The sequence below is a fragment of the Argentina anserina genome, chromosome 6 (genome assembly GCF_933775445.1).
Source record: "Argentina anserina chromosome 6, drPotAnse1.1, whole genome shotgun sequence".
Classification (NCBI taxonomy): Eukaryota; Viridiplantae; Streptophyta; class Magnoliopsida; order Rosales; family Rosaceae; genus Argentina; species Argentina anserina.
Genome location: NC_065877.1, coordinates 34,871,552 through 34,898,975, shown reverse-complemented (window position 1 = coordinate 34,898,975; position 27,424 = coordinate 34,871,552). Strand labels below are relative to the sequence as shown.

At 37.3% G+C, this 27,424-nt stretch overlaps 3 protein-coding genes and 1 long non-coding RNA gene across 4 annotated transcripts; 1 reads left to right on the top strand and 3 right to left on the bottom strand.

Annotated features, from left to right (window-relative positions):
* Positions 1-4,449: 4,449 nt before the first annotated feature.
* Positions 4,450-14,078, bottom strand: LOC126797403 (protein FEZ). Its single transcript, XM_050524039.1, has 3 exons — positions 13,526-14,078; positions 12,830-13,131; positions 4,450-5,052 (listed from the first exon to the last, which is right to left on the bottom strand). Exons 1-3 carry the CDS (start codon positions 13,707-13,709, stop codon positions 4,450-4,452), a joined length of 1,089 nt encoding a protein of 362 aa, XP_050379996.1. The 5' UTR covers positions 13,710-14,078.
* A 3,229-nt stretch (positions 14,079-17,307) lies between these two features.
* On the top strand, positions 17,308-19,796 carry LOC126798581 (uncharacterized). The gene is made up of 3 exons (XR_007672541.1): positions 17,308-17,657; positions 18,563-18,627; positions 19,558-19,796. It is a non-coding gene; the product is annotated as an uncharacterized LOC126798581 (long non-coding RNA).
* A 1,087-nt stretch (positions 19,797-20,883) lies between these two features.
* LOC126798549 (protease Do-like 8, chloroplastic) lies at positions 20,884-25,664 on the bottom strand. The gene is made up of 14 exons (XM_050525553.1): positions 25,597-25,664; positions 25,022-25,273; positions 24,766-24,893; positions 24,433-24,515; positions 24,224-24,322; positions 23,982-24,048; positions 23,370-23,445; positions 23,214-23,280; positions 22,751-22,968; positions 22,467-22,534; positions 22,276-22,355; positions 21,888-21,974; positions 21,700-21,807; positions 20,884-21,560 (listed from the first exon to the last, which is right to left on the bottom strand). The coding sequence occupies exons 2-14, from the start codon at positions 25,213-25,215 to the stop codon at positions 21,432-21,434; spliced, it is 1,404 nt and encodes a 467-aa protein (XP_050381510.1). The 5' UTR covers positions 25,216-25,273; positions 25,597-25,664; the 3' UTR covers positions 20,884-21,431.
* Positions 25,665-25,715: 51 nt separating this feature from the next.
* On the bottom strand, positions 25,716-27,172 carry LOC126798573 (60S ribosomal protein L34). The gene is made up of 4 exons (XM_050525582.1): positions 27,040-27,172; positions 26,830-26,909; positions 26,105-26,214; positions 25,716-25,988 (listed from the first exon to the last, which is right to left on the bottom strand). Exons 1-4 carry the CDS (start codon positions 27,116-27,118, stop codon positions 25,895-25,897), a joined length of 363 nt encoding a protein of 120 aa, XP_050381539.1. The 5' UTR covers positions 27,119-27,172; the 3' UTR covers positions 25,716-25,894.
* Between the last annotated feature and the right edge of the window lie 252 nt (positions 27,173-27,424).

Genomic DNA, 27,424 nt, shown 5'->3' with positions numbered 1-27,424 from the left:
GTGATTTGGTACAATATGATGTGAGATTATTGTACGTGATTTTAACATTGAGATTGTTAAAATGTTGATTTGTCTTCGGACGTGATTTGGTACAATATGATGTGAGATTATTGTACGTGTTTGGCAAGTCGGAACCTAGCCTTTGGCCGGGCGAAAGTTACGATACAGTTAGAGCTCTAGTTTGTCTGCCTTAGTATTGCATGTGAGATAACGGGTGGTTATCTGCTCATGGGTACTCAGTTGATTTGGATGTTGGGTAGCGGGTGGCTATCCAATATCAGCGGTGTATTACGAGAGGGGTAACAGATGTGTACCAGCGTTCTTGGTACCCGTATTATAAATGCATTTGGGTAACCAGAAGGGTTACTTAATTTCTCATGAGCGCTTCTTTTTCTTTGGGACAACCAGATGGGTCGTCCACTGACTCATGAGTGCATTTATATTTGTTTGATTTGTGGATTTTCGTATATATTGATATGCGAGTTATATATTTTCATTTTACTCATACGAGCTGTAAAGCTTACCGGGTTTGTGTTTACAATCCCGGTGCACCAATTCGATGGTGTAGTGGATAACTCCGCAGGTGTGGATTAGCGGGAATTGACGGACCGCTCAGAGGACTTGAAGTTATTTATCTCCAGCTTGCGTGAGGATTTGGTGTGACTATCTTGTGAGGATTATACATTTCCAATTGATATAATGTTGAATTATATGTTTGGTTTGTAATAATTGGTTTCTGAGTTGTATTGAGAACTCAGTGATGATCCGCTGTGCACGTTAAATGATTTCGATTTTATTGAGATTATTTTGTGTTTAACGACTTTGAAATTTTGAGTTTTTAGGCTCGAAATTTTAGGGTCGTTACAACAAAAAATGGAAATGTAATAATCCTCACAATCTCTCACAAAACTCACAAATAAATCCTCACGAGTTCTCGCACACAAATCCACATTAGAAACCTCACCACAAGCAGGATAATGAACAACTTCTAGTCTCCGGAGTCGTCTCTCAATCTCCACTAATCAACACCTGCGGAATTATCCCATACACCATCGAATTGGTGCACCGGGATTGTAAACACAAACCCGGTAAGCTTATAACTTGTATGAGTAAAATGAAAAAATAACTCGCATATCAATATATACGAAAATCCACAAATCAACAAATATAAATGCACTCATGAGTCAATGAACGGCCCATCTGGTTGTCCCAAAAATATATGAAATGAAGGTGCTCATGAGAAATCAAGCAACCCTTCTGGTTATCCAAATACATTTATAATACGGGTACTAATGAATGCTGGTACACATCTGTTACCCCTTACGTAGTACACCGCCGATATTGGGCAACCACCTGCTACCCAACATCAAAATAATATGAGTACTCATGAGCCGATAACCACCTGTTACCTCACATGCAGTACTCCGGCAGACAGACTAGAGCTCTAACTGTATCGTAACTTTCGCCCGGCCAAAGGCTAGGTTTCGACTTGCCAAACACGTACAATAATCACACCTCATATTGTACAAAAATCAAGTCCGAAGACAAATCAACATTTTAACAATCTCCATGTTAAAATCACGTACAATAATCATACCTCATATTGTACTAATCAAAATCACATGCTCGATATATAAATCTCGTCATCAAAATGACATCATCACGATAAAATCATAACAATATATTATATAGCAAACTATATATATATGTACCTATTTACCATTTATACAATATATATATAATCCGTTATCATCATATATATGTCATATTTAATAAACACGTCCGAAGACAAAACGTTTAACAAACACCATGTTAAAACCACGTACAATAATCAGACCTCATATTGTACAAATTAAATCACTTGCTCAATATATAATTCTCGTCATCGAAATGACCAATTCATAATGAATTCATAACAGTATATAATATAGCGAACTATATATATGTACTTATTACCATTTATACAGTATATATGTAATCCACTATATCGTATACATGTCGTAAGTCAATATTAAAAACTCTTGCAAAATCTTGAATCTCCGCAATGGTAGATTTATAATTATGTGGGATTTTACTCACCTTATCAACTCGAGCGTAATTCCACAATTTCCGAAGATAATTCATTTCCTTGATTTATCGATCACCTTGATAAGATAAGATAAGAAAAGAATTTAGAAACATTTCGTAAACCTTTAAATGCCGTAACAGTAATAATCTGTTACTGTTCAGCAATTTTTGGTTTAACGAATTACTGTTCACTAAGTACTATTCACTGTGTACTATTCACATATTTACAATTCATGTATTACTGTACAAATACACATCCATTACGTATTCATGTACGAGCAATACTGTTTAGGTATTTCTGTACGTATAAATACTATTCGAATGTACATACTGTCTCAGTAAATAATAATTACTGAATTACCCTTCCAAAATTACTTTTTACATTTACTAACAGTAATTTACATTTACATTTACCGCACGTAAATAAAATTTACATTTACCGTACGTAAATCACATTTTTACATTCACCGTCATAAAAATAAATTTTACAATTTACTGTTTGAATTCACTGTTCACGCGCTGCCGCACGTGGTGGCGCGTGGGGTGCACGCGCCACTTACGGTGGCAGCACGTAGCACGCCACCGCTGCGCCAAATCCTCTCCTCTTCCTTCCTCCGCCCTTCTCACGGCCTCACGCCGCCTCTAGGCCACTCCACGCTCCCACACGTGCCGCCCACGGTGGCGGTAACCCCTCTCCTTCAATCCTCCCCCAATCCCCCTCCGATCTCCACAAATCCAACCCAAATTCATCCAAAATCAACACACAACATCAATAGCATCAATCCCTTACCTTGATTTCACGGCGGAGCCCTTGAATCGACGATGGAAGTGTTTGAGGTGCCGGCGGAGTAGATCGTGCAGGGGTGGAGGTGCGCGGCGACTCAAGGCTCAACCCTTGACGTGGGGGGCTCCAGAGGTGAGGAGGGGTGGAGGCGAGCTTGCCTCGAGCTCATCGTCTACGGGGAAGCACGGCGGTGAAGTCTCCGAGCTTCAATCTGTCGCATGGGGGAGGCCGGCGGCGAAGTGGGGTGCACCGGGCTCGGGGTTGAGTGCGGAGGTCCCTGCGGTGCTTTGGAGGTTGGCGGTGAGAGGCACGACGGCCTGGAGGCAGAGATCGCCGGCTTGTTTTCGAGTGAGGGAGGGAGGCGATCGGGGAGAGAGAACGCGAGAGGAGAGAGAGAGTGAAGGGGGGCGGGTGAACTCTGGAAACCCTAATCCCTAAATTTTTCTATTTATACTAGTTTCCAAAATCGGAAACGAACTTCCGACGTTAATAACTTTCGCGTCCGATGTCCGATTCGAACGCGTCACATGTCCACGCACTCGTATCGACGAGCTCTACAACTTTAGTGAAGGAAGTTTTTGCAACCGAGCGACGAAATAAAAGTCGATATATTAGTTCAGAAACGTAACGTTTTTCTAATTAAACGTTCCGAGAACGTTTCCGTTTCCGTTTCGTAAAGTCGCAAACAATCAAATTTATTTTACTTGAATTTCACAACTTTATAAAATTCATATCAAACCAAATATTGTTTGAAAAATAGGGTTATTACATGTATAGATATGTGCATCGTGATAGACATTTTGTGCTAGGTGAAGAAAGTGAAAGTATGAAATAGAAATGGAAGAAGAAGAAGAAGATGATGATACGTAGAAGAGCAAAATCATCATGGTGCACAAGAAATAACATTGCTCAAAGTTTGATGGACGAGCGTCGTAACATGAAATGAAGTATAATTATAAATATCATCCTAATCGAAACCAAGTTGTAATGTTAAGAATATATATGAGGAACATTGTTTCACAATAAAATCAAAAATGATCTCAAGTGTCTAAATTTTTCGTTTGAAAAATTAAAAGCATAAGCTAGTTTGAATTTACCAAACGCTTTGTTACTGCTTTTGACAATAACAACTACTTATAAAAGTCAGTTTACCAAACACTCAGCTACTTTTCTGATAAGTCTAGTTGTACTAAACATAGATATCATTCAAGTGGCCCAAATGTTCTCAACTTTCTTGAAAAAATAATCTTACAACTTAATAAGTGTTTCGTGTGTTTGACTCACGACTTCTCATTTAGGACATTACGCCAAATGGTATTAGGTGAAGTATAGAGCTTTGATTTTTTTACCATGAACTTAATTGGATCCAAAGTGTTGTAGTAATTTTGGTACATCTATTTTTTTTGGTTGGTTTTAATGTAATAATGTTAATTTTTTTTTTGGTTGGTGCTAATGAGGTTTGAAGAAACAATGTAGAGCCTAAAATGGTATAATTGGAACTTAGGAAACTGTACATGACTAGTAGCTAAATAACAAACATTATTCAAACTGCTAGAGCTAGAAGAATAGATTCCTTGTCCTGTAAACTATCAACTCTATCATGTATAGCACTTGTTTGTAGAATAGCTAGTAGACATGTCACTAGGATCATCTGAGCCCAAACTGAAAGGAAAGCCAATTGATCTGATAGTCCCCAAATGATTATTAGTATTGTTAGCCTGGACTGTGTTGGTGTTTTCTTGAATCTGATCTTGTGCCAAACTGATTGAGAAGCCACTAAACTGTTGCTGTTGTGAACCTTCAAAGTCTATGCTCCCTGAGGTGTTGTTATTACTCATGTCACCAACTAAGACATGGTTGAAATTGGGTGGTGATGACATTTGTATTGGAGAGAACATAAAGCCATTGGACATGTTTTCTCCAACTAATGCAGGACTGAAGTTGGGCTTATAAGGGAGAGCATCAAAAGCTGAATAAGTTGAAGCTTGTTGATGTTGTAAGTCATTGTTGTTACTCCAAAACTGGATGGCTGGTCCTAAGTCAGTGGTGCAAGATATGTTGTTTTCGGAGCTGAACTGAGGACACTGAGTTAGAAAACCAGACGCTGTTGGTTCAGGCAATGGAGATAGCCAAGATTGAGAAAGAGCCCTTTGTGCCATTGAGTTTGTTTTCTTGAAAATCCTGCAAATGGCCCATGCATCCTGAACAACATGACATATCAGATTAGAGACTGAAAAACCAGCTTAAAACTAAAAATAGGCGAAAATGGGAGATAACCAAGTCTTAACCAACAAGCTAGTACTGCTACTTACATTTGGAGGAAGGCTTTTATCTAACAGCTTCTTGGGTGGTGATGAGTCTGCGATAGAAGGAAGGCGAAACTCGTGCATCATCCAATCAGTTTTGATTCCTTTAGCAGCTCTGCCTCTGTAGAAAACAAGGGACTTCTTTAAGCCTATGCACTTGGACCCTTCAGATGAATAAATTGGCCTGTCTGTTCCTGTTGCTTTCCAAAACCCGGCTCCAGTGACTCGGTTAGGCCTAGCACTGTTGCGGTATTTTCGATCCCTTGGGCAGTAGAAGTACCACTCTTTCTCCCCAGTACCGGCCAGCTCTGCATCATGATAAAGAAGAACATAACTTCGATCAGTAACAATTCACAAGAAACAATTGCTAAGATCAGTTAAAAATTTAAAATGTTCTTTCAAACCAAACATGAAAAAGGGATAAACATCATAAACTATTGTAATCACTACTAAAGAGTTTGTGCAATTTTTGTAATCGTTCCGTGGAATATGTAAGATTCAGACTACTAAATCGATCCACGTCTTATTACATTGTTGACCTAATTGAGAAATACCATATATGCAGTAAGAACCTTTATCTCGCCAAAGAGATCAGATAAATAACAGTTGCAAAGGCGAAAACTTGGACGTTTGCTACCAAAACCCAAACGTGAAAACTTGTTAAGACAGACAAGATTTTGAGTGAGTGGAGTCATTTCTTACTTGGAAGATCCCAGGGATCATATTTATAAATGTCCACTTGCTTTATCAGTTCAATGGGGAGAAGCCTTTGCTGAATCTTTCTCTTGAGGTAAAAGCCAACAAGCTCCTCATCAGTTGGATGGAAGCGAAAACCCGGCAACATTACATCATCAACTTTATCCATCTGATCATTCTTCTCTCCCATACTTCTCTACTTGAAGTTTAAAAATCTCCAAAAGGTGAAAGATAAGAATTCAGAAGTTCAAACCAGACCCTTGAGAAAAGTCTAAAAAGTACCACTAGGCTTTGAAGGAGTTCCGGTTCCTTGGCATATGCTTAAAAGAGAACCAAGCAGATCGAGTGAGTTTCACAAATAAGTGTTTGCTTCATCCAAAAGCTTTCATGTGCCACCTGCAACGGGGTCTGGCTCCGAAGCTTCGGCCGCCCTTTCAGGAATGAGTAATGAAGAGTACAATTGCACGAAAATCACGATGACTTGGTAAAGAAGCTTAGATTCTCACCCCTCTTAAGACCAGTTACCAAGGAACACAGGTCAAGTGAATTGGATTATTGAATTGAGAGGCTCTTTAAGTTGGTGATTCTTGAAATACTACTGCATACGGGTCTTATTTAAACCCAAATTAAGGATCTCAAAGAGGCTACAAATTCAGAAAATAATGGCATTTTTTAATTACCAATTAAGTTGCTTTCGCAGTTGCTCATGTTCAGTTATCAGAGAAACCACCCTCATTAATCTTCAAAGAACCAAATACAAAATGACAAATACAGGTTCCTATCAAACTATTATATATCAACCTTTAAATAAATTATTTTTCCTTGGCTGTATAAGACATTTTAAATAATCATCATGTATATGGATCAACTTCCAAAACTAAAAAACTTAAAACTACAGTCAAACTAAGAGATATGTACGTAAAAATTGGAAATTCTGTGAGACCCCTTTTCCGTTTTTAATCAAAGGAAATAAATGAAATAATATCATTTGAATCCCAGGATCCAAAAATGCCATTTCTATTCTACATACTCTGAGAGCTTCTATTCCTACATCTGCCACATATGAGAAACTGACATGTCAGTGGATAATTTAACAATTAGATATGGCCAATCTAGTAATGATGTATTACTTTGGGGTAGCTCAAGCATACCAACCTTTCCTCGATCGATCTATTGGTTAGCCAGAAGAAAACGCCATCATGCAAGATAAAACAGGGGACTTGATCTTTAAGAATTTTCTGGTTAATTTAAAGTGTTAATTTCTTTGAAGTTAATGGCCTACAATTTCAAACGTATTACAATATATGGGAAGGAAAAATAATGGTAAATTAGTTAAAGTTAATGTCTTTAATTTCTATCCAGAAGTAAATAATATTCCACTGTACGTCTGTACCGCTGCAATGAGGACAAGGTTAGACAAACATTACTAGTTTGAACTATTATTAGTAAGGGAGCACAGTAATTAAGGTAAATTTGGTGAACCAGACTGTAACGTACAAGAAGAAGTTTAACTTTGTTTTTGATTACTAGAGAGTAGAGACTAGGAGCAATTTTTGTGTAATCATATTCTCTCCTTTTGAAGGAATCACTAATCTCATACATATCATCTATATATAATTAAGTCATTGAACTCGCCTTTCAGTTTGGTGATGTAACTTATATTGAAACAAGGAAAGGATCCACCTAAACTTTTTTCTCAAGATCAATCGACATGTCATTAGCTAAAAGAATATAGAAAATAATTAGAAGGCGTAGGTCAATTCTTTTGATTTCATCAAGAATATCGGAACCCAAAATCCCTAATTTCCAGACACTTGAGTTCGAGTTGCTGTGTTTATATCAAAGATTGCTCAAGTTTCAAATCGAATGGAATGGATGCTAAAATCCAGCATATGGCAACTTAATTTGATATTTTAACAGGAAACTAATTTCGCTGCTGTGTTTGATGTAATCATGTAAACTAATTAACTAATGGTCGGTTGCTCAAGTTTTCCTAACCATGCCTGGTACATTAATTGCAAGTCATGAAGCATTAGTTAATTGATGGATTATGGCCGGGGCCATGAAGATCATCAGGTCAAACTCATATATGGCCAAATGGAGACTCAAATTACTGAAGTTCCCCAGATATAGACCCTCGTTTGCAACACTGTTTGTCTGTTTTTCTGACCTAGGGTTTCGGCACCCATACATGCAACCTAAGTTTTAAAATGGATCAAAACTCTTTCAGACACAAACTTTCTGACCTTTTTCTCAGCAAACATCAGCTATCCAAGGACAACCATGTTCCCTTTAGGACAAGTCCACATCAATGATATTGACAAAGAGTTGCATTGCTTTGTAAACTTGAACTTAATCCTAGCATTAATTTATGGTCTATTTTCCTCAGCAACTTTAAGAATATATAATAACTACTTCATGAAAATTTTCTTAGCTACCCACATTTACAAATATAACTACAAATTTATTGTCATTGTGGTAAAACGAATAACTATTTAAATATTTGTAGTTCTACTATATTTACTTCACTTACAACATTTTACAAGTTTTTAAACAAATTATTATAATTATGGTAATTTTGTTCAATTATATGTAAATTTGTAAAATGAATATGATAATTTTGTTGTCAAAGTCGTAATTTAGTTCAATAAAATTGTTGTCAATGTGGTAATTTTGTTCAATCAGTTGTAAATGTTTGTATGATATACATTCTTGTACCATAGACGACCCATACTTCATGTATACCTGGTGGCTTAAGAATTTCAATATATGGTTTCTATAATGTGTAAATTTGTTTAGCCTGATATAGCTAGTGGTTTTGAATTTATGGTTTCTAAGTTCTAACAATGTTATTAGCTGAAGTCCAGCACTATTCTTTATCTAGAAGCATAAAAGTATTTTCTACTCGATCGGTAGTCAGTGATTTGTGTTTTTTTATTATTATTTTGGGGTGAAAAGTCAGTGATTTTTGTTGAGTAAGTTATACTGCATAAGTGCATAATACCTAGCTTGTTCTTATCATTAACTTTAACTAGATCTTAAACCAAGTGTAAATGAACCCAAACTTCATGTTTATTCTAAGATAGAAGTCAATAATAGCAACTTCAATTCGATCCTACTAATAAATCTGCAATACTCTATCAAGTTATCAACTTGTAATTATTAAGTTAAGTATTTGTAGTTTAATATTGTCGTTTCTTCTAAAAAAAAGTATTTATAGTTTAAAGGGAATTTCCTTACAGGTTTATGCGTCGTTTTCAATGTTCTCAATCACATATATATATCAATATATGGGTATATTGTAATAACCCTAGATTTTTAAAACAATATGTGAATTGATTTGAATTCTATTAAGTTTTGGAATTTCAAATAAAATGAAACTTATTGTTTACGATGCTTTGAAACAAAAAACGGATACGTTCTCGGAACGTTTAATTTGAAAAACGTTACGTTTCCGCAACGTATATATCGACTTTTATTCCTTCGATCGGTTGCGAAAACTTCCTTCACGAAAGTTGTAGAGCTCGTCGATACGAGTTCGAGAGTATGTGACGCGTTCTAATCGGACGACGTACGTAAAAGTTATTATTGACGGAAGATAGTTTCCGATTTTAAGGGGAGGGGTATAAAGGACATTTTGTGAGGTAGGGTTTCTGAAAAAAAAAAAAAAAAAAAAAAAACACTTCTTCTCTCTCCCCTCTCTTTTCCGCCGCCCCACTCTCTCTTTTCTCTCTTTTCTCTCTTCTCTCTCTCTTTTCTCTCTTTCCTCTCTCTTTTCTCTCTTTTCTCTTCTCTCTCCCCTCTCTTTTCCGCCGCCCCACTCTCTCTTTTCTCTCTTTTTTCTCTCTTTTCTCCCATTCTCTCTCCACTCTCTCTTTTCCCTCTTTTTTCTCTCTTTTCTCTCATTCTCTCTTCACTCTCTCGGTTCTCTCTTTCTCCCTCTCCCTCTCTCGGCTTTCTCCCTCTCCCTCTCCCTCTCCCTCTCCTCACCGAGCAGCTGCACCTCACCACCGTCCTTGGGAATCGCAAGACCCCTACCACCACCTCGAGCACGCCGAGCCTCCTCCTGCCGCCAAGGAGCCACAACGAAGAGGAAGCTCATTTCAAACGTTCCCGACGGTTTTGGACTCCGATCTAGGTAAGGAGGCTTTTAATTCATGGTTGTGATGTTGTGTGATTTTTTTTAGATGAAATGGGAGGTTGTTGGTGGAGATCGGAGGGAGAGGTGGAAGGAGGGTTACCGCCGCCTAGAGGCGGCGCGTGGAGGAGCGTGGGAGGAGTAGGAGGCGGCCTAGGACCGGAGAGAGGAAGAGGGGAGAAAGGAGGAGGGTTTTGGAGTGGTGGTGACATCACACGCGCCGGTTTTGGGCTCGGCGCGTGTGGCACACGCGCCGCCGTGTGAGGCGGTGTGAGCAATTTCGACAGAAGGGTATTTTGGTAATTTACTGTGTACGGTAAAATGTAAATGTAATTTTTATTTACTACGGTAAATGTAATTAAATTTTACCTTCGGTAAATGTAAATATAAATTACTTTCAGTAAATGTAAAAAGTAATTTGTAAAAGGTAAATAGTAAATTTTATTTACTGAGATTGTATTTACATTTAAATCGTACGTATACGTACAGAAATACGTATTAATAATTATACGTACAGAAATACGTATTAATATTTATACGTACAGAAATATGTATTATTATTTATACGTACATAAATACGTATTTAATAATTATACGTACAGAAATACGTATATAATAATTATACGTACAGAAATATGTATATAGTACTTATACGTATAGAAATACGTATATAGTACTTATACGTACAGAAATACGTATATAGTATTTATACGTACAGAAATACGTATATAGTACTTATACGTACAGAAATACGTATTAATTGTAGTGGGGTGCACCGGGCTCGGGGTTGAGTGCGGAGGTCCCTGCGGTGCTTTGGAGGTTGGCGGTGAGAGGCACGACGGCCTGGAGGCAGAGATCGCCGGCTTGTTTTCGAGTGAGGGAGGGAGGCGATCGGGGAGAGAGAACGCGAGAGGAGAGAGAGAGTGAAGGGGGGCGGGTGAACTCTGGAAACCCTAATCCCTAAATTTTTCTATTTATACTAGTTTCCAAAATCGGAAACGAACTTCCGACGTTAATAACTTTCGCGTCCGATGTCCGATTCGAACGCGTCACATGTCCACGCACTCGTATCGACGAGCTCTACAACTTTAGTGAAGGAAGTTTTTGCAACCGAGCGACGAAATAAAAGTCGATATATTAGTTCAGAAACGTAACGTTTTTCTAATTAAACGTTCCGAGAACGTTTCCGTTTCCGTTTCGTAAAGTCGCAAACAATCAAATTTATTTTACTTGAATTTCACAACTTTATAAAATTCATATCAAACCAAATATTGTTTGAAAAATAGGGTTATTACATGTATAGATATGTGCATCGTGATAGACATTTTGTGCTAGGTGAAGAAAGTGAAAGTATGAAATAGAAATGGAAGAAGAAGAAGAAGATGATGATACGTAGAAGAGCAAAATCATCATGGTGCACAAGAAATAACATTGCTCAAAGTTTGATGGACGAGCGTCGTAACATGAAATGAAGTATAATTATAAATATCATCCTAATCGAAACCAAGTTGTAATGTTAAGAATATATATGAGGAACATTGTTTCACAATAAAATCAAAAATGATCTCAAGTGTCTAAATTTTTCGTTTGAAAAATTAAAAGCATAAGCTAGTTTGAATTTACCAAACGCTTTGTTACTGCTTTTGACAATAACAACTACTTATAAAAGTCAGTTTACCAAACACTCAGCTACTTTTCTGATAAGTCTAGTTGTACTAAACATAGATATCATTCAAGTGGCCCAAATGTTCTCAACTTTCTTGAAAAAATAATCTTACAACTTAATAAGTGTTTCGTGTGTTTGACTCACGACTTCTCATTTAGGACATTACGCCAAATGGTATTAGGTGAAGTATAGAGCTTTGATTTTTTTACCATGAACTTAATTGGATCCAAAGTGTTGTAGTAATTTTGGTACATCTATTTTTTTTGGTTGGTTTTAATGTAATAATGTTAATTTTTTTTTTGGTTGGTGCTAATGAGGTTTGAAGAAACAATGTAGAGCCTAAAATGGTATAATTGGAACTTAGGAAACTGTACATGACTAGTAGCTAAATAACAAACATTATTCAAACTGCTAGAGCTAGAAGAATAGATTCCTTGTCCTGTAAACTATCAACTCTATCATGTATAGCACTTGTTTGTAGAATAGCTAGTAGACATGTCACTAGGATCATCTGAGCCCAAACTGAAAGGAAAGCCAATTGATCTGATAGTCCCCAAATGATTATTAGTATTGTTAGCCTGGACTGTGTTGGTGTTTTCTTGAATCTGATCTTGTGCCAAACTGATTGAGAAGCCACTAAACTGTTGCTGTTGTGAACCTTCAAAGTCTATGCTCCCTGAGGTGTTGTTATTACTCATGTCACCAACTAAGACATGGTTGAAATTGGGTGGTGATGACATTTGTATTGGAGAGAACATAAAGCCATTGGACATGTTTTCTCCAACTAATGCAGGACTGAAGTTGGGCTTATAAGGGAGAGCATCAAAAGCTGAATAAGTTGAAGCTTGTTGATGTTGTAAGTCATTGTTGTTACTCCAAAACTGGATGGCTGGTCCTAAGTCAGTGGTGCAAGATATGTTGTTTTCGGAGCTGAACTGAGGACACTGAGTTAGAAAACCAGACGCTGTTGGTTCAGGCAATGGAGATAGCCAAGATTGAGAAAGAGCCCTTTGTGCCATTGAGTTTGTTTTCTTGAAAATCCTGCAAATGGCCCATGCATCCTGAACAACATGACATATCAGATTAGAGACTGAAAAACCAGCTTAAAACTAAAAATAGGCGAAAATGGGAGATAACCAAGTCTTAACCAACAAGCTAGTACTGCTACTTACATTTGGAGGAAGGCTTTTATCTAACAGCTTCTTGGGTGGTGATGAGTCTGCGATAGAAGGAAGGCGAAACTCGTGCATCATCCAATCAGTTTTGATTCCTTTAGCAGCTCTGCCTCTGTAGAAAACAAGGGACTTCTTTAAGCCTATGCACTTGGACCCTTCAGATGAATAAATTGGCCTGTCTGTTCCTGTTGCTTTCCAAAACCCGGCTCCAGTGACTCGGTTAGGCCTAGCACTGTTGCGGTATTTTCGATCCCTTGGGCAGTAGAAGTACCACTCTTTCTCCCCAGTACCGGCCAGCTCTGCATCATGATAAAGAAGAACATAACTTCGATCAGTAACAATTCACAAGAAACAATTGCTAAGATCAGTTAAAAATTTAAAATGTTCTTTCAAACCAAACATGAAAAAGGGATAAACATCATAAACTATTGTAATCACTACTAAAGAGTTTGTGCAATTTTTGTAATCGTTCCGTGGAATATGTAAGATTCAGACTACTAAATCGATCCACGTCTTATTACATTGTTGACCTAATTGAGAAATACCATATATGCAGTAAGAACCTTTATCTCGCCAAAGAGATCAGATAAATAACAGTTGCAAAGGCGAAAACTTGGACGTTTGCTACCAAAACCCAAACGTGAAAACTTGTTAAGACAGACAAGATTTTGAGTGAGTGGAGTCATTTCTTACTTGGAAGATCCCAGGGATCATATTTATAAATGTCCACTTGCTTTATCAGTTCAATGGGGAGAAGCCTTTGCTGAATCTTTCTCTTGAGGTAAAAGCCAACAAGCTCCTCATCAGTTGGATGGAAGCGAAAACCCGGCAACATTACATCATCAACTTTATCCATCTGATCATTCTTCTCTCCCATACTTCTCTACTTGAAGTTTAAAAATCTCCAAAAGGTGAAAGATAAGAATTCAGAAGTTCAAACCAGACCCTTGAGAAAAGTCTAAAAAGTACCACTAGGCTTTGAAGGAGTTCCGGTTCCTTGGCATATGCTTAAAAGAGAACCAAGCAGATCGAGTGAGTTTCACAAATAAGTGTTTGCTTCATCCAAAAGCTTTCATGTGCCACCTGCAACGGGGTCTGGCTCCGAAGCTTCGGCCGCCCTTTCAGGAATGAGTAATGAAGAGTACAATTGCACGAAAATCACGATGACTTGGTAAAGAAGCTTAGATTCTCACCCCTCTTAAGACCAGTTACCAAGGAACACAGGTCAAGTGAATTGGATTATTGAATTGAGAGGCTCTTTAAGTTGGTGATTCTTGAAATACTACTGCATACGGGTCTTATTTAAACCCAAATTAAGGATCTCAAAGAGGCTACAAATTCAGAAAATAATGGCATTTTTTAATTACCAATTAAGTTGCTTTCGCAGTTGCTCATGTTCAGTTATCAGAGAAACCACCCTCATTAATCTTCAAAGAACCAAATACAAAATGACAAATACAGGTTCCTATCAAACTATTATATATCAACCTTTAAATAAATTATTTTTCCTTGGCTGTATAAGACATTTTAAATAATCATCATGTATATGGATCAACTTCCAAAACTAAAAAACTTAAAACTACAGTCAAACTAAGAGATATGTACGTAAAAATTGGAAATTCTGTGAGACCCCTTTTCCGTTTTTAATCAAAGGAAATAAATGAAATAATATCATTTGAATCCCAGGATCCAAAAATGCCATTTCTATTCTACATACTCTGAGAGCTTCTATTCCTACATCTGCCACATATGAGAAACTGACATGTCAGTGGATAATTTAACAATTAGATATGGCCAATCTAGTAATGATGTATTACTTTGGGGTAGCTCAAGCATACCAACCTTTCCTCGATCGATCTATTGGTTAGCCAGAAGAAAACGCCATCATGCAAGATAAAACAGGGGACTTGATCTTTAAGAATTTTCTGGTTAATTTAAAGTGTTAATTTCTTTGAAGTTAATGGCCTACAATTTCAAACGTATTACAATATATGGGAAGGAAAAATAATGGTAAATTAGTTAAAGTTAATGTCTTTAATTTCTATCCAGAAGTAAATAATATTCCACTGTACGTCTGTACCGCTGCAATGAGGACAAGGTTAGACAAACATTACTAGTTTGAACTATTATTAGTAAGGGAGCACAGTAATTAAGGTAAATTTGGTGAACCAGACTGTAACGTACAAGAAGAAGTTTAACTTTGTTTTTGATTACTAGAGAGTAGAGACTAGGAGCAATTTTTGTGTAATCATATTCTCTCCTTTTGAAGGAATCACTAATCTCATACATATCATCTATATATAATTAAGTCATTGAACTCGCCTTTCAGTTTGGTGATGTAACTTATATTGAAACAAGGAAAGGATCCACCTAAACTTTTTTCTCAAGATCAATCGACATGTCATTAGCTAAAAGAATATAGAAAATAATTAGAAGGCGTAGGTCAATTCTTTTGATTTCATCAAGAATATCGGAACCCAAAATCCCTAATTTCCAGACACTTGAGTTCGAGTTGCTGTGTTTATATCAAAGATTGCTCAAGTTTCAAATCGAATGGAATGGATGCTAAAATCCAGCATATGGCAACTTAATTTGATATTTTAACAGGAAACTAATTTCGCTGCTGTGTTTGATGTAATCATGTAAACTAATTAACTAATGGTCGGTTGCTCAAGTTTTCCTAACCATGCCTGGTACATTAATTGCAAGTCATGAAGCATTAGTTAATTGATGGATTATGGCCGGGGCCATGAAGATCATCAGGTCAAACTCATATATGGCCAAATGGAGACTCAAATTACTGAAGTTCCCCAGATATAGACCCTCGTTTGCAACACTGTTTGTCTGTTTTTCTGACCTAGGGTTTCGGCACCCATACATGCAACCTAAGTTTTAAAATGGATCAAAACTCTTTCAGACACAAACTTTCTGACCTTTTTCTCAGCAAACATCAGCTATCCAAGGACAACCATGTTCCCTTTAGGACAAGTCCACATCAATGATATTGACAAAGAGTTGCATTGCTTTGTAAACTTGAACTTAATCCTAGCATTAATTTATGGTCTATTTTCCTCAGCAACTTTAAGAATATATAATAACTACTTCATGAAAATTTTCTTAGCTACCCACATTTACAAATATAACTACAAATTTATTGTCATTGTGGTAAAACGAATAACTATTTAAATATTTGTAGTTCTACTATATTTACTTCACTTACAACATTTTACAAGTTTTTAAACAAATTATTATAATTATGGTAATTTTGTTCAATTATATGTAAATTTGTAAAATGAATATGATAATTTTGTTGTCAAAGTCGTAATTTAGTTCAATAAAATTGTTGTCAATGTGGTAATTTTGTTCAATCAGTTGTAAATGTTTGTATGATATACATTCTTGTACCATAGACGACCCATACTTCATGTATACCTGGTGGCTTAAGAATTTCAATATATGGTTTCTATAATGTGTAAATTTGTTTAGCCTGATATAGCTAGTGGTTTTGAATTTATGGTTTCTAAGTTCTAACAATGTTATTAGCTGAAGTCCAGCACTATTCTTTATCTAGAAGCATAAAAGTATTTTCTACTCGATCGGTAGTCAGTGATTTGTGTTTTTTTATTATTATTTTGGGGTGAAAAGTCAGTGATTTTTGTTGAGTAAGTTATACTGCATAAGTGCATAATACCTAGCTTGTTCTTATCATTAACTTTAACTAGATCTTAAACCAAGTGTAAATGAACCCAAACTTCATGTTTATTCTAAGATAGAAGTCAATAATAGCAACTTCAATTCGATCCTACTAATAAATCTGCAATACTCTATCAAGTTATCAACTTGTAATTATTAAGTTAAGTATTTGTAGTTTAATATTGTCGTTTCTTCTAAAAAAAAGTATTTATAGTTTAAAGGGAATTTCCTTACAGGTTTATGCGTCGTTTTCAATGTTCTCAATCACATATATATATCAATATATGGGTATATTGTAATAACCCTAGATTTTTAAAACAATATGTGAATTGATTTGAATTCTATTAAGTTTTGGAATTTCAAATAAAATGAAACTTATTGTTTACGATGCTTTGAAACAAAAAACGGATACGTTCTCGGAACGTTTAATTTGAAAAACGTTACGTTTCCGCAACGTATATATCGACTTTTATTCCTTCGATCGGTTGCGAAAACTTCCTTCACGAAAGTTGTAGAGCTCGTCGATACGAGTTCGAGAGTATGTGACGCGTTCTAATCGGACGACGTACGTAAAAGTTATTATTGACGGAAGATAGTTTCCGATTTTAAGGGGAGGGGTATAAAGGACATTTTGTGAGGTAGGGTTTCTGAAAAAAAAAAAAAAAAAAAAAAAACACTTCTTCTCTCTCCCCTCTCTTTTCCGCCGCCCCACTCTCTCTTTTCTCTCTTTTCTCTCTTCTCTCTCTCTTTTCTCTCTTTCCTCTCTCTTTTCTCTCTTTTCTCTTCTCTCTCCCCTCTCTTTTCCGCCGCCCCACTCTCTCTTTTCTCTCTTTTTTCTCTCTTTTCTCCCATTCTCTCTCCACTCTCTCTTTTCCCTCTTTTTTCTCTCTTTTCTCTCATTCTCTCTTCACTCTCTCGGTTCTCTCTTTCTCCCTCTCCCTCTCTCGGCTTTCTCCCTCTCCCTCTCCCTCTCCCTCTCCTCACCGAGCAGCTGCACCTCACCACCGTCCTTGGGAATCGCAAGACCCCTACCACCACCTCGAGCACGCCGAGCCTCCTCCTGCCGCCAAGGAGCCACAACGAAGAGGAAGCTCATTTCAAACGTTCCCGACGGTTTTGGACTCCGATCTAGGTAAGGAGGCTTTTAATTCATGGTTGTGATGTTGTGTGATTTTTTTTAGATGAAATGGGAGGTTGTTGGTGGAGATCGGAGGGAGAGGTGGAAGGAGGGTTACCGCCGCCTAGAGGCGGCGCGTGGAGGAGCGTGGGAGGAGTAGGAGGCGGCCTAGGACCGGAGAGAGGAAGAGGGGAGAAAGGAGGAGGGTTTTGGAGTGGTGGTGACATCACACGCGCCGGTTTTGGGCTCGGCGCGTGTGGCACACGCGCCGCCGTGTGAGGCGGTGTGAGCAATTTCGACAGAAGGGTATTTTGGTAATTTACTGTGTACGGTAAAATGTAAATGTAATTTTTATTTACTACGGTAAATGTAATTAAATTTTACCTTCGGTAAATGTAAATATAAATTACTTTCAGTAAATGTAAAAAGTAATTTGTAAAAGGTAAATAGTAAATTTTATTTACTGAGATTGTATTTACATTTAAATCGTACGTATACGTACAGAAATACGTATTAATAATTATACGTACAGAAATACGTATTAATATTTATACGTACAGAAATATGTATTATTATTTATACGTACATAAATACGTATTTAATAATTATACGTACAGAAATACGTATATAATAATTATACGTACAGAAATACGTATATAGTACTTATACGTATAGAAATACGTATATAGTACTTATACGTACAGAAATACGTATATAGTATTTATACGTACAGAAATACGTATATAGTACTTATACGTACAGAAATACGTATTAATTGTGTATTGTACAGTAACCGTGAATAGTGAACAGTGAACAGTAACTTCGTATAAACCAAAATTGCTGAACAGTAACCGTTTATTACTGTTTTGGCATTTAAAGGTTTACGAAACGATTCTAAATTCTTTTCTTATTCTTTTAAGGTGATCGTTAAATCGAGGAAAGGAATTAGCATCGGGAATTGTGGAATTACGCTCAAGTCAATAAGGTGAGTAAAATCTCACTGAATTACGAATCTACCCTCGTGGTGATTCAACATTTTTGCAAGTGTGTTTATCAAATGAATTACAACATGTATATAATTTAGTGGACTACATATATACAGTATAATGGTAATAAGTACATATTATATATATAGTTCATTAAATTACGTACTGTTATTAATTCATTAAAAATAGTCATTTCGATGACGGAAGTGAGAAATGAGCATGTGTAGTGAAATATGACATGTATAAGATATAGTGGATTATATATATATTGTATAAATGGTAAATAAGTACGAATATATATAGTTTGCTATATAATATACTGTTATGATTTTATTGTGATTATATTGAGCATGTGATTTGAATTGTACAATATGATGTGGGATTATTGTACGTGATTTTTAACATTGAGATTGTTAAAATGTGAATTGTCTTCGGACCTGATTTTTGATACAATATGATGGGAGATTATTGTACGTGTTTGGCAAGTCGAAACCTAGCCTTTGGCCGGACGAAAGTTACGATACAGTTAGAGCTCTAGTCTGTCTGCCTTAGTACTGCATGCGAGGTAACGGGTGGTTATCTGCTCATGGGTACTCGGTGTATTTTGGATGTTGGGTAGCGGGTGGCTATCCAATATCAACGGTGTATTACGAGAGGGGTAACAGATGTGTACCAGCGTTCTTGGTACCCGTATTATAAATGCATTGGGTAACCAGAAGGGTTACTTAATTTCCTCATGAGCTTTTTATTTCATATTTCTTTGGGTCAACCAGATGGACTGACCATTGGCTCATGGGGGCATTTATATTTGTTGTTTTGTGATCTTTCGTATATTTTGATATGCGAATTATATTTTGATTTTACTCATACGAGCTATAAGCTTACTGGGTTTGTGTTTACAATCCCGGTGCACCAATTCGATGGTGTAGGGGATAATTCTGCAGGTGCTGATTAGTGGGGGTTGAGTGACGACTACAGAGGCTTGAAGTCGTTCTTATCCTACTTGTGGTGAGGTTTTAGCGTGGGTTTGTGTGTGAGAAGCTGTGTAATTTCATTTGTGAGATTTGTGAGTGATTTGTGAGGATTATTACATTTCCATTTTATGTATGGATTATAAATTTGGGTTGTAATAATTGGTTGACTGAGTTGTATTGAGAACTCAGAATTGATCCGCTGTTACACTTTAATGATTTCGATTTATTTGAGATTATTTGGTGTTTAACGACTTTAGAATTTTGAGTTTTTAAGCTCGAAATTTTGGGGTCGTTACATATATAGGCCTAAAAATATGTTGCAGAGTAATCAAGGAAGAGAAATCGATCTATTTGAAAGCAACATCCTTACATATTATATAATTTAGATAATCCAAAACCTTTTCTGTCATGTTGCTTACTTGCAAAGTTACTATTCAAAGTTTCAAACTCTTATTCGATCAAGAGCCTCAACCATACCAGACAAAATAAACATAGCTCTACTGAGTTACCTTCGTCAAAGTATGGCTTAACGAATTGTATTAAATATATGCATGCATGCATGCATGCTTTCTAATTTTCTATTATTCTATATATTTATGTGTTGTCCTATGGCGATGCAATTGCAATGGTTTTAAGTTCAGTGAAGCCGAGGAGGCGAGGAAGATACACTTAAAGCCAAGGTCTATTGGATGAAGGTACACTTAAAGCCAAGGTCTATTGGATGAAGGTAGGTTTTCTTATTTTATTTGATAGTGTAAACCTTAACATGCACGGGTTGTGCTTGTTCTAATTATATCTATTTTTTTATTTGACAATGGATACTGACAATCACACAGATGAATTTGATTTGATGATGGAGAATTTTGTGACGTTTGTGAGTTGGAAAATGAACACTTGACATATGATTGCCCGTTCCGTGGGTCTATCCCAAACCCAAGAAACGCAAGAGTTGGAATTAGATATAAGATCGTCTGCCAAGTGTTGCGAGTATCGGCCTGAGTACCACTTCGATGATGACGACTGGGAAGGGAAATCAGTGCCTGATCCTTTGGCTCATATGTATCTTTGCGAAGATGGGGAGGATCCATTTCCCCCTATTACTGATGTATGGAAACTTAAAACAACCAAATCAGACATCATGAAGGATCCAGAATTGTACAACTTATATGGCAGATTGTTTGTGTAGACTGTCGTCCATGGAAACCATAAATGTTTTCTGTAGAAATGATATAAATATTATCAATGGAAATGGATATGCTTGTTCTTTGATATCTGGATTAATTTGCAGCTATGCATGTATGGTGAAAGTTTTGTACTTAGAGATCTCTAACAATATAATGTCACAATGTCCTGCAAGTATAACTCCTCATTGTTACCTCATTCTTAATAAGCCGAAGTTTTGGACAGTGAACTCAAGATCATAACGGCTTATGGAAAGGCAATCTCCTAGGAGAAATAATATGGAACGGCCAGGTGAAAGGGATGACTGTACCATCTGTTCCGATGAGTTTACTGCCGGAAAGTATGCTGCTCAAATGCCATGTTTGCATACGTTTCGTACTTCATAGACCTTGCATTGAGAAATGGCTGAGACGGAGTCACTATTGCCCTATTTTCCGATATGAGATGCCGGATTCTGATGATCCAGATGGATAAATATTGTTAAGCATTTAGCTACCTGCTGGTACATATTACTTTCCCAGAACCATAAATTTCTATATACAGTCACTAATTCCTCATCGTATATCAGACACAGAACAATAATATACTCTCGTATACATGAGCATATGGTGTGCTGATTAACAAGCAAAATTCACCAGCAAACTCAATTATGAACTTTTTTCCTCCAATATTATGGGAACCTCCAAATTTTCACCGCTCCTCTGAATATTTAAGGTTACTTTCTCCCCCACTCTAAATTCATCCAATACGCTGTTCAACTCTGCTTGGTTTTTGATCTGTTATAAGATATAGAATCAAGCTAAGTAACTATTTCCATATAACTGATATAAGGGTCTTATGTCCACATTTACTGCAAGTAATCAAGTATCTCAAGAAGAGAAGTAAGGATAATAGTTTGAATAAGCATAAGCTCACAGGTATGTTGTTAACTCCAACAATGACATCCCCGAGGACTATGTTACCCGCAAATCCCCTTGTGGTGGGAAGTAGGCCAGCCTTGGCTGCAACACTATTTTTAGGGACCTGAAGAATTGCAAAGTTGTTTGAAAACATTTCAGCATTAGAGATTAAATGACTTGCATCACTTGAGATCCACACGATACCTGTAGAATAAGAGCTCCATATCGAACATTAAGCTGATTTGCAATCAGGTCTGGAGCTATATCTACATTCAAACCAGCTCTAACAACCTGACATGGAGGAACCAGCACAAAAGGGATAACCATGTAAGTGTCTTCTGGTATAGTCCAAATGTTTCTCTCCTTCGAGTGGTTCTTATAATCTATCTTCACAAAAGTGCATGTCATCCAGGAAAAGAAACAATAAATCTATAACATCATAGAGCAAAGAAGCATCCTGTGCTAAACCAATTAGGAAAGAGTGAAACGAAGTCTACTGGCCAAGGTGTAAAACTGAGTGCTGACTCGTCAAAATAAATAAGAGGAAAGTTAAGAATGACTGGAACTTTAAATACTGGGCAAGTACACATACTCTGCCAAATTGGATCAACTGAGGAACAATTTTTAGCACAGTTGATGATTGGATAGCAAATCCTACACCTGCTGATGTCCCTGCAAATCCAACCAAACTTAGTGGGAAATCATTACAATTGCCAAGTCTTATATTTTAAGTTTTAGATATAATAGAGACTTTATGATGGATGTTACTTTCACATTACTTACCCGTCTGAGTAAATATTGCAGTATTTATCCCAATCAAATTTCCTTTCGAATCTAGCAGGGGTCCTCCACTGGCAGAGTAGGAGTTAGAAGCAGGTAATGACTAACATTAGCATTTAGCTACTTGCTCACTGACTATAGGAAATATGTGTGTATCAATTAAAGAGCTTGAAAAAATTATGGAGGGTGAAAATGATTGGCAGTGGTGAGTTCCTTTATGTCAAAAAATAAAGTGGGGACGAAAACTTCTGCACCGACACTTTTTACATTAGAATGAAGAGACTAACCTGTTCCCAGGATTGATAGCTGCATCTGTTTGAATTCCACCATTAATGGTGACTCCTGCTTGACTATAAATGTCTCGATTCAATCCACTAATAACTCCAACAGTAAGGGTATGATCAAAACCAAATGGATTTCCAATTGCTAAACACTGCTGCCCAACTCTTAGAGAAGATGACTGCCCCACAACAATTGGCCGCAGCAGATCTTCAGAGGCTTCAACCTAGTAATTTAGAGATATCAGTACCAAGGTACTTGTAAACTTTTAGGACATTAACCACAGAATACTAGTGATGAATCAAACTTTAAACTTCAGGTCAACGGTATAACAAAATAACAGGCATATAGTGGTTGAGTTGACATGTTGAATTAAGCCATAAATTGGTACAGTACAGCAAAAGTGGACAAAAATCGAGAACATTGTCATTGAAGCAAATTATTATCATGGCACAAATAGTAAAAGAATACCTTCAGGACAGCAAGATCCTTTGCACGATCAGCACCAACTAATGTACCCTCAAAATTTTTCTGTACCCTTTTTAGATAATCAAGAAAATGAGATGGGTCAGTTTCTTGATTATGACATTGCTTAGTAGACTCTCCATAAATGCTCTGACATCTTACCCATCCAATGCTAGAATGTTAACTCGTGCAACAACCTCCCCAAGACCTGGATTTCTTGAGAGTGCATTGCCAATAACTGGAAGTAAAGAAACTGTTATCATCAAATTTCAGTCTAATCCGAAAATCACAAGTGCAGGACAAAGGATGTTATATTCTTGTTTATACAAATACTTTTTGAGGTTAATTCTTGATAATAAAAAGATGCTAAAAGATGTATCGAATTCCAAGTGAGAACCTGGTTGTGATTCAACAGACATGTAGAAGAAGGAAACGAATACAAATGAATCAGTGTATAGCATGGAGGGGAATTAAATTACAGCTGGTCATTAGCAGTGAATGTGAACACATAAATTCTTTATAGCAATACTAGAAAAACAGCTAGTTGAGAAAATATTGCAAGACATATGCAATTCGCACAATCAACTTATTACATGATAATTCAAGTAGCTTCACCAGAAGCTCTTACCATGATAGTTTTTTTTTAGGGCAATGAATTTACTTCATTGATTAATGATCATTACACTCGGAGGTTATGATCACCTCCACAGCCGGAGGGATTACATTAGAAAAGGCTAAACTGGATTTTGAAAGCAAAGCTAATCTAGCTCTTACCATGATAGTTTGTTACAATGTGTCCTTGTTTATCCCAAACGACTCCTGAACCGTTTCCTTCGGGAACCTGCTGGTACAATTATAAGACAATTACTTTCTCTGACAATATTTTTCATACTTCAAATATGGTAGTGCTACATTTTGCTAAGAAACAATGAATTAAAAGAAAAATGAAACAAAGGTGATAAGTCTACTTCCAGTAAAGGACAACATAAAAGGAGAAGACAAAAACAGCCACACACCTCAACCACACCAGTTACATTAAGTTGAGGGCGCAATGTTACGTCAAAAATGTTAACAACAGAATACGTGTTCTTCTCAAAGAGTTCGACAATTCTTTCCTGTCCGTCAGACACATATCATAACAATCAAGCCACAAAATCAGAGAAAAAGATGATTAAAAACCAACTCCCCCATATAAAAGGGACACAAATTGTGGCAAATTACAAACCTCAGTGGGGAAGAGTACCCCGGAAGCAAAAACTGGGGGCGTTACTTCTTCAATTGTAACAGATGGATCCCCTAAAGCTAAAGCTGTAAATCCCTAAAAAAGCGCAACATCAGAAGCCGATGGGCATATTGGTAGTAAGTACTGAGGCTACATTAAGTATCATAGCTCAGAAGTGGATCGTCCAAACAAAAGAAAGTGTAAAGCTTCTGACTGCATAGCTTATTAGAACCTCAATGTTTTTGCATCAAACTGCATAATTTTGATATGACATTCTTGACAGTCCTAGTACATCATCCAACTTGAAATGAACACAAAGCTGAAAATTGTGCGAACCTGACAAGTACCTTGAAGGATCATACAGCGAGTACATGAATATACTCGCAAACATAGCCCTCCTAGTTGTGAAGGGGGTACTCTCGCCCACTAAAGGCTCTATACCCTTGCCCAGTTCTTTAACAGTCCTAAAAGGATCAAACAATATGAATATATGATACAACACAATGAGAAAACCCAGAAACTTGAACAATAAATAAGATACAACCCAAAAGGCTGGTACAATTCAAGAGTGTAGTGCAAGGTTGAAATGGACCTTGGAGAGGATATGGGGGAGAGAGAAACACCGCCGTCTGGAGAATGATGGATACGATTGGATGGAGTTTCAGAGAAAGCAGAGGACATGCCATTGAAGAAGAGCTGCCTTCTTCCAATGAAGCGGCAGTTGGGGTTGCCCAATCTCAATGCTTGAGATTGAAGAGGACCAGAATTGCATGCCAACACTTGCATTTTCCAGTGATGGCTCTGCGACCCAATGTTTCCGGTTCAGAAAAGAATAAAGACAAGCCTGCAAATTTCTCTACGTAATCGATTTCTGGGACTTGAGAAGCTTGGAAGTAGTAGTTAACAACAACAGAGATAAGGGTTCGTTCTGCTGGGACCTCTTGTCTACTCTTCGCACTTGTCACTGATGCATAGTGATTTACTATTCTACCCTGCTTTTTGAGTTGCTAAGTTTCCAATACATAGGGATAGCCCGGTAATAGTGAAACGTTTGATTCAGTTCCGTTCAATGCAATTAATTCCGGCCACCGTACGTTAGACAATGTGAAACTTGTTGAAACACAATACCAACATTTTACGGCATCAAGATTTCTGTTAGTGTAGTACCTAAAAGAACGCGTTGTTCAATGGTGCTGCAGGTGCATGAAGCGCCTAAAGACGACGGCGATTTAATACTGAGCTATTGATCTGAACTTGACCGGATTAACAGATCATTTCTGAAGATATTAATCACGAAATAGAAACACTTGTCATTGAAATGAAATACCCAAGTAATCAAAGTAGTGAATAACAATAAAGCATTCCAATTTAGCTGGAAATCGTTCATCAACACAACCTAAGTCAAAATCTTTGCTCAACCATTATCTTATAATTCAAAAGGCTTTTGCTTCATTGGCAGCATCATTTAGCTCTTGGCTGCCTGCCTTTCCTTGGCCTTCTGGATCTTCAAAACCTTCTTCACAATCTTTTGCTCTTCTACCAGGAAAGCTCGAATAATCCTACATACAAATCAAAATAAAGCTCAATGTAAGAAACAGAAATATGAACAATTAGAATGAGGAAAAGCATAAGAAACAGAGCAATTAGCATGATTCATAGTAAGATAGTAACATACCTCTCCCTGACAGCACCTCCAGACAAGACACCACCATAAGCCCGGTTCACAGTCCTGCGGTTCCTGGACAATCTGGACCTCTTGTACTCAGCAGGTCTCAAATGAGGAATCTGCAGGTAAACAAAGTGAAAAACCAAACAAACTCAATACAGTTAGACTTAGCTAGCAACAAGAAACACTACTCAGGCAGAATTTCCAAACAACAAAGATCCATGAGCTTCCATCCACATAATCTACAGCAAATATCAGCTAAATCACTGGCAAGAACATCGAACAACCGCCAAGGACTTAACATACCACCACAGACGAAGGCTCCAATTGAAAATAAACAATGCATCACTTTCCCACCGACTCCTAAATCACCAAAATTGCGCTTACTACACAAACTCCAGTAATCCAGTTTATTCAAAGCAAATGCTCTCATCCAATGCAAGACATGATCAAATTCCCGGCAACTCTACCTTCATCAATCTTTTAAACTTAGAGAATAACTAACTTAACCGACTGATAGTCGTGTTAAAAGTCAATTTCCAACATTATTATTACAGCCTCTGTGTGGAATTCTGGTTACTAAATCTACGGTGAAAGATCGAATCAACTAACTAAAATAAAACTAGCCACAAATAAGACCTAAAATCCATAAACCAAACATAGTCAAACAATCAAAATGACCTAATACTCAATATGAACATAAACAGAAAATAAGAAAGAAGAGGAGAATATACCCCTTGGATTCTCTTGCCGGTCACAGGGCATTTCGGTCCACTGGCTCTCTTCTTAGTAGTCTGATACACCAGCTTCCCACCTACAATTCAACACGCACAGAATCCAATCAGCTTTAGCAGTAAAACGACGTCGTAACAGAGACTTCGAATCTGAAACAGAAATGGTGAAATCGAAGAGAGAGAGAGAGAGAGAGAGAGATAGAGAAGTACCGGGGGTTTTGACGATGCGGTGCTGGTTGGACTTGGTGGCGTAGCTGTGGCGGGAACGGTAGGTCAGCCGCTGCACCATTTTGGGAGAGTAGCTCGAGGTTCGGGTGCGACGGACTTGCAGCAAAAGGGTTTGAGAGTGAAGAAGGGGCGGCTTATATAGGGACTCCAAGGGATGTCAAACCCTAGATCTGACGGCTGTGGGGAGTTGTCGTTTGTTTCTACGGTGTAATTTGTTTGGGCACGTGCCGTTAATATGATGGAGGTTTTATGAAATTGTAAATTGGCCCCCTCATTTTTAGAAAATTGGACTTCATGTCCATATCATATATAAGAAAACCATGCTAGCCATAACTTGTAAACCCTAATCCATGGAGGCCATAGTCGC